We start from the raw sequence: 13,566 nt of genomic DNA on the forward strand, positions 1-13,566 counted from the left end.
GACAGAACTTCAGGTGAGAGAGAGTATGTGGTGAGGAGAACAAGCTGGGAAAAATTTCTGCATGAAGTGTGAGGGAGGAATTTGAAAGACGATGATGCCAGAAGACTTGAAAGGGAGAGGATTTTTTATATGGCTTTAATCAGAGCCGGCTTTAGGCCGATTCGGCTGAAGTGGGCCCAGCGCTAAGAGGTCCCCACGCCGCAGCTTTCCACCCTGCCCCCAGCTCACTTCCCCCTCTTCCCCTCCCCTGAATGCTCCGCCCCTGCTCCTCCCCCTCCCCTGCTTCCCGCGAATCAGAGGTTCGCGGGAAGTCTGAAAAGAAGCAGAGGTGGGCAGGCAGCACCAGATAACCCGGGGTGGTGGGGGGGCGCGAGAAGGGCTCCGGGGAGGCACGGCCTAGTCCGGCCGCGGTTCCGGCCGAGTGCGCTGGCCCGCAGCGCGGCTCCAGCCCAACCCGCAGCGTGGCTTCGGCTCCGGCCCCTGCGGTGTGGCTTCGGCTCCGTCCCCCCGTCCCCCACGGTGCGGCTTCGGCTCCGGCCCCCTGGCCCAGCCCGGCCCCCGCGGCGCGGCTTCAGCGCCGGCCCCCCGGCCTGGCCCGGCCCGGCCCAGCCTGGCCCCCGTGGTGCGGCTTCGGGTCCGGCCCCCCGGCCCCGGCACGGCTTCGGGTCCGGCCCCCCGGCCCGGCCCCCACTGTGCGGCTTCAGCTACCGACCCGGCCCGGCCGGCCCCCGCGGCGCGGCTTCGGGCCCGGCCCCCGCGGCATGGCTTCGGGTCCGGCCGCCAAGGGGTTCTGGGCCGGACCCAAGCCCGGTGAACACGGCCGGAGTGCGGCTCAATTCCTGGGGGCGGGGCTTGCAGCAAGCCCCGCCCCCAGGAATCAGGCCCCGCTCTTGCTAAAGCCGGCCCTGGCTTTAATCACATTTGTTTTCTTTTCATTGAATTGAAACTCAATATTTGCCTTAGGTAAGTGACAGATCACAGTGGGCCACTAATTTTTCTTATGTGTATAACTATTTATGGCCCAGATCCATGGGTACTCTACATGCCAGCAAGAGGCCCAAATAGCTGTGAGTAGTTTGCAGTTGTGTATAGTACCAGCCGCAGAGATGTGGAGCTCTGTGCTGTGTGGAGGATTAGGGGTGATTTAAAGATGAGGAGAATGAATGTTTGCACTAGGTGAGTCCACTGTGGGTTGTTGTTGTTGTTGTTGTTTTGACAAGCAGACTGGTGTCAAGATAAAACCTTTATTATGAATAGAAAATATGTATAGAAATGAAGTAACAAAACTTTCTACTATTCTGTGTAGCTACACCCTCCCACTGCCCTGTCCTGGGCTTCTTTTTTTTCCTGCTTCAAGCAGGAAGTATCACAGGAAACCGAAGAGTGCATAAAGAGTATACAGGAAATGTGGCATCTCTATGCTTCCTGGAGGACTTATTCTATAGCATATCTTTCCTGTTTAAGATCCCTTTACTGAATTAAAACTCTATTAAATTAAATAACAGCAAACATTAACAAATAGAATAGAATAACTGAATTACCAGCCCTCCAGGTTGCTTTAACCCAACTTTAAATGTGTCTCCATCAGACTCTTAGGGCATTCCCAAACTGCTTTATTGCAAACCCCCATGAGACAAGTCCTTGTCTGTGACAAACTCGTCAGTCTCATGGTCAATGACAGGTTCAGTTTGTGAATTGTTTTTGCCTTGTAATCTGCTTTCATTTCACTTGTGTTGGCCAAGTTGTCAGGTATCTAGAGCAGATGCTTTTGATTTCTTTGTAAGGTTTTTGCCTTTGTCTGTGATAACCTAGTATGAGCAAAGCAATTCTTCTTTGATCACTGTAGCTTTGATGGGCCAGTTCCCATCTTGCCAAATTCTCAGTCTGCTTTTAAGTAGAAAAAAAGGTCTTGCTCCCTTCTTAAGATGTAAGCAGGGTCTGAAGGAATTCTTCCCTGACAGCTAGCTGGGAGGTGGAGAGACTTTAGGTGTGTTCATGTAAATACAGTTTGCTCCTGCTCTGCTTAGAGTGGTGTTTTGCTCAAAGTAATCAACTTTGGCTGGTGTTGGGTTACAAATCATTTTAGTACTGAATGCAGGGGTAGTGAAATGCTGTTACCAATGTTGTAATTATTGTATGAAAAAAAGGGGAGCAGAACTGTGCTTAACCTGTCCCAAATGAGGAGGTCACCCTCAGCTGAAAGGACCTCGTTAAGTCAGGGGCTCGAATGCCAGAATCTTGTGAAAGTAAGAGAGGTGGGGACAGGTGTCCTAGCCAGCAGAGTATGGACCTTTCCTGGACTGGTTTAACCTGTTCTTCCCCACTGTTCAAAGAAAGAGCTAAATAGGCTTTATTAGGAGCCTCTTTGTTATTTTAAATGCTCAAGCAGAGGTGAAATCAGTTGTGGTGGGGTAGTGTTTCTGCCCTTCCTGCTAAAAGCTAAAAATCACTGAGCCCTGAAATCACTTGAGATTGTGGCAGTGTTTCTGTCCAGTCTGCAAAGAGCTGAAAATTACTAAGAGTCTGATGTGCAGAGGTCGAGGCAGATGGCAGCAGAAGGTGACTGGCAGTCAGCTGGTGAATGAGTGGCTGGTGAGCAGAACGAGCTGCTGGTGAGGCACAAAGGAACTGTGGCTGGCAGGACAGTCAGCGGAGAGGAGCAGTGGCTGGTGAGTGTTCAGATGCCGGAGCAAGCAAGGTGCCTTCTTCCCTGGGTGGGAAGTGAACTCACAGAGATGTGCCTCTGAACCCTGGGTCCTTTCTGACCAAGGATAACCACTGTGAGTAGGATATGGTGAGGGAAAGGGAACTTTTGGTTGTAGGACTCAAGAACATGAGGCGGAAGGCACTGCCCCATGCACTCTGGGGTGGGCATCCTGCTCACAGTTTTATGATTATGTATCCTGCTTGTGGCATTTTCCCTAATTAATGTCAGGTGATCTTCAAATCAGCCTCAAGTGTCCATTCCTCCCTCCACAAGGAAACCCCACTGAAATGGCTCAGATTGTTCCCACACCCCCAAATCCTTTTTCATCTCTTTAGTAACTTTTATAAAATGGTGAGGCCTAGATATTCCTGTGGTGGCCTCTGAAAGCCGGGTGCAAAATGCCCACCAACAGGGCCAGCTCCAGGCACCAGGCAACCAAGCACATGCTTGGGGCGGCACCTGGTAAGGGGCGGCGGGGGGAGTGCGGCATGGCATTCTGCGGGGGGGGGGTGCTCCGGCGGCGCGGCGCTCGGCGGGGGGGCGGCGCGGCGCTGGGGCGGGGGTTCCGGCGGCGCTCGGCGGGGGTTGGGGGCGGGCTCCGGTGGCACAGCACTCGGTGGGGGGGCGGTGTGGGGCTCGGTGCTCGGGGGGGGTTCTGGCGGCACTCGGCGGGGGGGCGGCGCGGGACGCGGCGCTCGGGGGAGGCGCGGCGCTCGGCGGGGGGCAGCGCTTTTTTTTGCTGCTTGGGGCAGCAAAAAAGTTAGAGCCGGCCCTGCCCACCAAGGTGCCACCACCCGACAAGCAAAGTTAAGATGACCTATAATAGATTACAGCTCATTAAATGTAACTTTCTTGGCGTTTACACAGCCGCTAATCAAGCCCAGTAGCTCCCAAGGCTTATCCTGAGAGAGTTAAGGTATACCCATTAGTGTGTCTAGCTGAATGCCCAGGTAGGTCACCTTACAGGAGGGCCCCTCTGTCTTTTCCCCTGCTCGAGGTACGCCCAATTTATCCAACAAAAACTGGAAGGAGTCCATCAGTCTCTCAGGCTTGTCCGAATCCATCTTGCCTGTGAACAAAAAATCATCTAAGTAGTGCACTAGCTGCTGTAAACCAGATTCCCGAACCACTGCCCAGTGTAGAATTGAGCTGAATTTTTCAAATGCTGAACAAGATATTGAACATCCCATGGGCTTATACTTATCACAATAATGCAGTCCTTAAAAAGAAACCCAAAAGGTTAAAGTCAGAAGGGTGCATCAGCAGCAATCAAAAAGCAGACTTGCTATCCCATTTCACCATCAGAGCCCCAGGCCACAAGATCAAACCATGTGGAATAGCAAAGGGAACACAATGATGGACTAGACCCAGCTTTAACTGAGCTGCCCCATAGTTAGTGCAGATGGTACATCAAGCAATACTTGCCTGGGACTGCCTTAGGGCCCAAGCCTAGGGAAAAACCCCAAGTGCTTTATAGATCTATGATTAGGGCACTACCTATTTCACAGCTGTGAAAAACATGTCGCAGAACGTGAAATAAGCCCTTCCCCATGAAATCTGATATCCCCCAAATCAGCCGGGCTGGGGAGGGACAGGACTTGTTCTTCCCATGCAAGGCTGTTATTGGAGGGAGATTAGATCCACACAGGCAGCGCAGAAGTGAGGGTGTACCACCTCATTTCTGCGCTGCAGCAGCCCCCGAGCTGGGCTCCAGGCTTCTGCCCACCCCGGGTCTTTTCTGGGACCCAGGCTGGGGGCTGTCACCTCTCCCCCCCCAGCTCCTGCCAGTGCTTGGGGCGCCAGGCTCAGGGCATCTCAGGGGCTGCTTCTGCCGCCTGTACTTCCTGCTGCAGCTCTGGGCTGCTGCTTGCCCTCCCTCTCCCCGTGACACCTGCCAGGGCTGGGGCACCCATTTTTCAAATTGTCCAGGGCCCCTGCGTTAATCCACCACTGGCCCTGACTAGCAGCTAGGAGCCACTGGTTGGAGCGCTCCCAGCAGCACTGCGGAGATCGGATCCACCTCCACCTCTGGGAGTCTCTGGAAACATCTGAAATCGTGATATTGACCCATTTTAAGACCCTCTGGCTGTAAAATCGACCAAAGTGAACCCCGTGAATTTGGTAGGGCCCTATACATGACTGACTGGTTCTGATATTCTATAAGCCTTTCCCCTTCATTGTGTGTTCTCACCCTGAACAGCTCTCATAAAAAACATTTTTTCCCCTAGGGACGACACAGAGTTCCTCAAACTTTCATTATTTCTGCAAAACTTTCCTGTCTGTCCCCACCACCATCTGCACGGAATGCATTGTGTACATCGAGGGCTTTTGTGCCTGCCACTGTTAGGAGAAGAGCAATCTTTTGCTCATCCCCCAATTGATTTGCCCCAGCATTGTTCATATACAACTTAAATTGGAGAACTTACTCTACAGCACACACTTCAGCACAGCTACAGGAAGTTGGGGAAGCAGGGATCTGTGTCTGCTATTCCTTGCTAGCACTGGGTTAAAAGGCTGGTTACATAAGCATTTGTCATGGTTGAGTCTGAAGATTTGGTGCTTCTGTCCCAACAATTTGTATGGAGAAACATATTTTGGGCTGTGTTCTTCCTCAGACAAACATGCATGGTCAAAAAGAAAGGCTAGCAGCAAATTACATTTTAAAACTCCATCTCTAACTTAAAAGTTTTTAAACAGAAAATTACCATATGCTATCCACTCCAAATAGCTACTGTATTTAGGATATCCCAGTAAATATCCTGGATGACTCTATCATAGAACACACAACCCATGTCATATACATGCATATAGCCACACAATCTCTTCTAGGTGCTAACTTCTCTTTGCAGTGTAGAAACTGCACAGATCTATGAACAGATGCAAAAGTGGGGACTGTGAAGAAGCTATTTTATGAAGGAGGTGGCACTGTTTGCTGCCTTTCTGGTTTGAAATATATGTGGAGATATAAATCTCCCGAGAGAGGGCTGAATTTTTAAAGTTTTAGTGATGCCTCAATGTGCAAATCCAGCTGACTACCAGAGTTTGTAATGCATGCTGGGAAATACTGCAGGTATGGAAGCAAGCCTGGCTGATTTCTATCCACTAGAGTAATCTTTATTTAATATGAATAGCCCATTAACCTTTAAAAACTTGTATTCAAGCCTTGAGTCTCTGAATTTAGATGATCCGTAAGCTTCATTCTATTCAAAAAGAAGCAATATCACCCAATGTTATTAATCACATGAGATCATCTGTCTAGTTGAATAAGTTCAGCATTCCTGATTCCATCTGGATAATCAGAGTCTGACTTTTATTTTTGAGCTCCGTGAGCACTTAAGAGAGATGGATAAATAAAATATGTGCAAGAAGCAAAATCAGCAGTCAGAGCAATTTCCTAGATGTGGTGAAGGTAGACAACATCTATAGCTGAGTGACACATATCCCCAGCCTGATATTAATGTATAATCACACAGTGATCCACTAGGCAAGGCAGTAATATTCTCTATGGGACATGCAGAGGAAGGAAAGGGCAGTAGTAGCCAGAGTGCTGCGAACAAGAGTAGAAGGTAGAATTTTCCTAAAGCCTGATACAAAAGAAGAGGAATAGAGGCTTTTAATGTGAGAAGGGTATTTTAATTATTATTCATTACTGGATAACAGTTTGTGCTGGTAGTTCAAGGAAAAGTCATGGTAGGCGGCATGGTTATGCTACTGCATTGGATGTTCAGTCACACAATCCATTGGGTTAACTAAGCAGAGAAAGTAAATAAATGATCAACCTTGTATGTGCATCCCGAAGTCCAATAAAGTCATAAATATTTTTGTATACTATTAGCGGCACAAAGAGTAAGTTAAACATATGCCCAAGATTTTAAAAAATGATTAGTGATTTGGGGTGCCCAATGTGAGACACCTGAAAGAAGCCTCATTTTCAGAAAGTGTTAAGCTTCCCAAAATCAGGAGTCTCAATTGGGCACCCAAAATCATTAGTCAAAATCACTACTCTTTTTTGAGAAGCATGGCCTGTGATTTTGTTAAAATAATACTGTACACTTATATGGTGCCTTTCATCCAAATATCTCAAAGCACGTATCAACAGTTGCTAAGTATTATCCTCATTTTACATATGGAGGAAACTGATAAATAGCGCAGTTAAATGACTTCCCCAAGGTCACCTGGCAGCACAGTGGAAGAATTAGGAATAGACCCCAAGTTTCCTGACTTCCAGGCTGTTGCTCTAACCACTAGAGAGTGCTGCTTCTAGCTTTGCTCCTTGCCTCATTTAAAAAAAAACAAACCAGAACATACCAACTTAAAAAAAATCATCAGTCTTTTTGAAAAGTTAATTTATTATGCATCAGTATACATTTTTATAATAAAAATCCTCCCAAGGCCTAAATATTACAAAATGAACAAGAAAATTCAACATCAGCCATCCCCAAGAGGTGCTAAATAAATTAGTATATAATACTATTGCCTATCCCGCAATATGTGTGGCAGCTAACTCTGCATATCGTGGGAAATATGCTGTAGCTTTAATGTTCGACATTTTATAATGAATTTGAAAACTGTTTCTGAACACAGTTATGGCAGGTTCAAGTTAACCACTCATTTTTTATGTGAAACCAAACACTGTCATGCAGTGAAAAGGCGGCAGATTGCACTATTTCCCTATAGTTTTTCTGGTTGTATCTTTACTGCAGTTCTGTCAGGAGAGTTAGATTAAATAATTATCAAATATCTGAATGCATTTCCAAGTCCTGGATGAGCAGTCCCTCCAAAACCAAAACACAATTATAATTCAATGCTGTAGTCCTTCTACATGCATAATTTTGACTGATGTCAATGGGAATTTTGTGTGTGTGAAAGGATTACAGCATCAGACACTGATGTTAAAGATGTTCTGCATCAGTGCAATGCACTCCCTTGTTTGTATTAATCCCCTTAAAGATCCTAACCAAAATAATATTGCATTTTTTTCTTAATAATGAATACATACATAGAAATGTGCTCCAGGATACCAAGGTTACAGTACTTTTATATAAGAATAAAATAGTACACAAAAAGATATAACTCAATTGGGACCATTTCTTTGAGACATTAATAGCTCTCTGTGTGTACACACACACAGTAACAGACACAGTCAATTCTATATCAAACTAAATAGGTTAGTCAGACAAACCATAACTCTGCATGGCTTTACTAATTAATACACGGCTGAATACATCATAGTTTTTAATTTTCAAATTTAAACAATTGGCTGAATTGTACTCTAACTTGTGTAATCCCACTGAAATCAGTGGGCCTGATTCTCCACTCAGTCACATTTTGTGTCGATCTAATCTGATTCCACTGACTTGATTTGCACTGGTGAGAATGGAGAGAGCGTGTGGTCTAAATTAGATCAGAACTTACCCCACATGTCATTAAGTAAACAGCCAGAGCCCCTAGGCTAGTGAGTGCTAACTAACCACCCATGTAATATGTAACTTCTCTTTGTTTTGCTCAACAGCCTAGAATGATAAACTTGCTCTTGAATTAATACCTTTTCCTTTGTATTGAATTATATAGCTTAATTGTATATGTTGACTTAATGCTAACGCATACATATGCAAGCTAAAATATATTAACAGTAGAAACTACCTAGTTTTGTAATCTAGGGCAAAAATACAGAATTGTATAGCATACATAGACAATTCTTAGGAGAAGAGGGGCCTGTATTCTTGCAATTTTTTTATAAGATGATATTGTAGTAAACATCAGAGTGTCTTGTTACACAGGTAACAGCTTGGGCTTTCACAGGTATTTGTCAAGCACTGATACATAAAAATGAACTTTTTACAGACCCAACAACCCAATCTGTTTTCTTCAAAATAGTATAAAGTTTGTGGCTATAAAAACAAAGAACTACACATATAAAAAAATCAAAAATAATGTACCATACGTTAACATTCTGATAGATAGAGAAAAAGAATATATACATAAATATATATATAGTAAATCACAGTTTCCTGCACTGAACACATCAAATAAAAATGTATCAAACAATACTGGGTGGTGTGCTTTCACATGCCTTGTGGTCTCCTTAAATCTCTGAGTTATAATGGAAGACGAGTTTATAGACAGAATATAACTTGTTCAGTGACCTAAATTCACACCTGTTTACAAAAAAACCCAAACCCCACACCAGAACCACCTGCAGCTCCCAGCACAGATATATATAATAACAGAACAATAGCTATGTAGAAGTCTTATTTAAATACAGGCCCCAGCCCTGCAACAGAATCTATGCAGGTGGAACCCTGCCTCAGAGGGCAGTCATATCCGTGCAGGAGTCCGCTCACTCAGATCTGATTGTAGGACTGGGGCCCATGTTGGTATGTTTTCTTGCTTTATTTTGAATGAGGGTTTAACAGCTGTAACACACCTGATGACTGACAGTACAGGTAACAACAAATTTAACATTCAGCTTTGTTGACTGGTTGGTCAAAGTTGTCATCTTCCTGACTTGAAAGATCAATGATACTTAGATTTAGGTAGTTCCGGCCCTTTCTCTTACATTCTGCCCTGCTTTTAAGCCATATCCATGTATTTCAGTTATAAAAAGGCACTAGCTGATTTTTAGACACTGCTTTGTTTTCCAATACTCTAGGAACTGTAGTTATCAAAATAATGGGGGAAAAATCGATTTGAAGACTATATGCACGGTTACTCTTATTGTGCTTTTGGGAAAAAATTCACAACACGCATTTTATTATAACCTGGCTAGAAATGTTCAGCACAGGTTTTTAAAGTATAAATAACTATCCCTTGAAAGAAGGATGATTTAGTATTCCATAGGGTTCTAGTGGCATTACTAGTCACAGTCTTTGGAATCTTGCAATTATTAGCTAGGAATAACACTCCCATCTAGGTGTCAGGAGTCTTTTGGAGCATGGTATCCAAGCATTTCCTGTCTGAGACGTACTTTCACGGCTGCACAGGTTAGTGATGTTTGGAACTTGAAGAGTGGTAAATCCAGTCCAATGCAATTAGAATCATGCTTCCGAGCATAAAGATTATGCCAACTATGAGAAATATCAGAGCCTGCAATTGGGGAAAAAAAACATATCAATATTGAAAATATGTTAAGTCACAGAATAATTCTACTGGAATCATATTCTATATCTGTCTCCTACTAGAGGCCTGAACCTATGAAGTTCTACTTGCATGAGCAATCTTTGCTAGTCCCTCGGTGAACCTATCTGGGTGAAAGTTACTCCTGTGCAGAGGGCCAGCATGAAGCTAGTTCACAATTTAAGTGCCTCTGCACAGGGGTGAATGTCACCATACGTGAGCAAGGCTTTGCAGAATGGGCCCTAAACAACCACTTGCTAGTATTTACTTGCTTCATTAGTATGAACACTAATATGATTTATGTATTGCCTGGTTTTGTTTTACCTTTAAAAATGGCCACACATGGTCTGATAGCAAGAACAGCTTTTAGTATTAAGCCCTTATGCCTTGATTCAGGAAAGCACTTGTGAATGTGCTTCAGTTCATCCCTATTCAGGACAGCACTTACGTACGTGCTTAAATTTAATGATGTGGTTAAGTCCCAGTGACTTCAATGGGACTTACATTCTCAAATTCTGAATTGGGACCTTTAATGAGCATAATCTTAGGACATTCCAACTCCTGCCACAAAAATTAACATTGTATTCAATCTAAGTGCAGGATGATAAATTCTGAATGTTTCAGACACAAAGAGAAACACCAGTGAATAGACACAACTTTGCTCCAAGAATCTGCAAAAATATATCTTACGTAGTAATGTAGTTATTGAAATGTTTATTCTTTTTATCTATTTAATATGTATAAATGAAACTTTTTCCATGTTAAATATTTCAAATAATTATATTTATGTATATATTATCAAAATCTTTTCTGATTAATTTTCAATCTATACTTTCCCAAAAGATATTTGTTTAAAGAAATTATAGATGCTAGTGTTCAGGAAAAGAAGACATTGAAATCACTGGCTAGAGCCTAGCATGATATGGATACCTGCTGCGGATATATAGGCCATGTCTCCTGTATGTTTACTAACCTACCTCAATCAGGATCTTAAATACCTCTATTAATCAGTGTTACAATATCCCTGTTAACTGTGACGTGTAATCTCCCTCCTAGTCCACTGCTGACTACTTCTGAGGGAGACTGTCACTTGTTCTAAAGTATGTGGCAGTTGTGTGTTATGTCTAGATGTTAACTAGGGACTGTTTGAAATGAGTAAATGCCTTTTATATGTGGTTTAAAACAAATGTTAATTCAGCCACATATTGCCATTTAGCCCATCACAAAATGATTGTCCATTTAATGTTTCTCAAACAGATGCCTGTACCAGTTTACAAAGGTAACTTCCACTATGCTATGAATAGACAGATGCAGTTTTAACACAAATAGAATTGGTACAGCGTCCCATGTACTGTCCTACCAGTCCTCCTTATGCCTACACTGATCATTTCTTCTAGCATAAAAGGTCAGAGACAGACTCATACATATACAGATTATAATCTAGTCAAGGTTTGCATGCTTCATTATTCGCCACTCTGGAGCAGATGCTGCAGTGATAAATCTTGTTCTGTTCTAATTTTATGATGCTCATCTAAAGCCAAACTAAAATAATTTCATTTATAATGGCTAGTTCTACCCCAGCCCAGCCAGGATTCCAGCAGCCAAAAGCTGCTTCTTCACTAACCATTTTGCAGATATTTGCATTGCAATGTGGGTAACATTGTGGGCTACACATTGCCTTCAGCCCATGCATTAGACTCTCAAAAATATGAATAGAAGCACTATGCCCAGATTGGGAGCAATACGTGAGCCCTCTATTTTTAAAATAATACAGGGTATGCAAACACTGCAAAAAAAAAAAAAAGTGTTCTTAACTCGGATTAAAATAGCAGTGATGACAAGACAACTTGGCTTTTAACTCGGATTCGCAACTCGAGGTAAAGCCAGTAGAGAAGCCTGGGGTTGCTAACCTGAGTTAAAAGTTGCTATGTCTTCACTGCCATTTTAACTCAAGTTAAGACGACATCTTTTCTTTTTCCTGCTGTGTAGGCATAACCTAAGGGTGAAATCTCAGCCCTAATGAAGTCAATGGGAATTTTGCCATTGACTTCGATAGGATTTCATCTTTTGTTAATATATTTTGTACATTCTCCAGAGCTGTTTTCTCTTTATCCTGCACTGGTCAGCATCCCCAGTAGTGACTCCTCGTGGACATCTTCTTAGCAATCTCCACAAAAAAATGGCTATTCTGGTGAGCTTGCTGCACTGACCAATGCTTCTCTCCAAATGGCAAACAGCTCAGCACAGCTCCAAGTGGCTGTTTGAGACATGTGGTAGGGCTTCTGAACTAATATCGCAGCAATGCTGATGTACTACCATCCAGCATCAAATGGGCAAATTCTGACCCCCAATCCAGTTTTTAAATGGGGGTGGGAGGGAGGACATCCAATTAACTTGACACCAGAGCAGGTGGGGGCACACAGGTAGACAGTCACTCAGTAATAGTTGTCCACAAAGCAGTGTGAGATAGCAGCATTGCGTGCACATGAACAATGGACTGAACTAATCTGATTTGCATTGAACTCAGTTCACTTTGAAGGAGGACTCCACAGTTTGCAATAAATGCGGATTTAGTGTGTTATAATTAGGCGTGGCAGAATTCAATTTTTTTTTATAGTTTTGATGGATTATATCAGTTTATTTTTAATCGTTATTTGATTTTTGTCCCTTTAAATTTTCACAATTGTGGGAAATTATGGGGGAATCACACAATGGAAGGGTGTCAGACAATAGTTACGTAATGATGGTAGACGTTGAGATTCAAAAAGTTAAAGCTTTATAACCATTAAAACACAAATTGTCAAAATATACAGAGCAAATATGTTTAAATCAAATGCTAATAAGTTCTTAGGTGACATTTTTCTGACTTTACCTATCTGTAAATTTCAGTTATTATTGATGGAGATTTTTTGTATAGTGGTTTGTGTGTGTGGATGATGAAATTGATGTTTACTGGCATTTACCAATTAAGAATCTAATCCAGGGGAGGCCAACCTGTGGCTCCGGAGCCACATGCAGCTCTTCAGAGGTTAATATGCAGCTCCTTGCATAGGTGCTGACTCCAAGCTGGAGCTAAAGACACTAACTTTCCAATGTCCAGAGAGTGCTCACTGCTCAACCCTCTACTCTGCCCCCATGCCACTCCTTCCCCCCAGGTCCCTACCCTTTCCCCTCAGCCTGCGCATGCGAAACAAATGACTGTGGCGAGTGGAAGGCATGGGGAGTGAGTGGGAGGTGTTGATTGGTGGGGCTGCTGGTGGGCGGGAGGCTCTGGTGGCTGGAGGGTGGGGAGCTGATAGAGGGGCTGCTGATGTATTACTCTGGCTCTTTGGCAATGTACATTGGTAAATTCTGGCCCTTTCTCAGGCTCAGGTTGGCCACTCCTGATCTAATCCTTCCAAGCCTACCTACAATGCAGTGTGTCTTGTGTACACAAGCATTTTCAAAACGGATTAATTTTTCTTAATCTGGTTTAACCCCCCTGTGTAGACAAGCCTGGCATTTCTCAAGAGCACTAATATCCTGAATGCTAGTCAAGGACTGTGGGATTCCACTGCTCTTTTGAGGGACTTTAGAACCATCTACTGGTCAGCTCCGTCTCTTGTGTAAGAGCTAATGTTGCAGCTCATAATATAGGGCAAAATCCCACAGATCTTGTACTGCTTATTAATTCTAATGAAGCCAATTTGGGCTCATAATTGCAACAATCAATGTGAAACAACAGCTAATTGTAACAAAATAAA

General features: G+C 43.7%; 1 protein-coding gene across 3 annotated transcripts in view; it reads right to left on the reverse strand.

Moving 5' to 3' along the window:
* Positions 1 to 7,036: 7,036 nt before the first annotated feature.
* SLC38A4 (solute carrier family 38 member 4) overlaps positions 7,037 to 13,566 on the reverse strand; it is a 58,906-nt gene continuing 52,376 nt past the window's right edge. For all 3 annotated transcript variants that reach the window (XM_054025020.1, XM_054025011.1, XM_054025028.1), the window contains one exon: positions 7,037 to 9,793. In XM_054025020.1, coding sequence (XP_053880995.1) covers positions 9,692 to 9,793 — 102 coding nt within the window. In that variant the 3' untranslated portion in view covers positions 7,037 to 9,691. The remainder of the gene's footprint in view (positions 9,794 to 13,566) is intronic.

The sequence above is a fragment of the Malaclemys terrapin genome, chromosome 1, assembly GCF_027887155.1.
Source record: "Malaclemys terrapin pileata isolate rMalTer1 chromosome 1, rMalTer1.hap1, whole genome shotgun sequence".
Taxonomy (NCBI): Eukaryota; Metazoa; Chordata; order Testudines; family Emydidae; genus Malaclemys; species Malaclemys terrapin.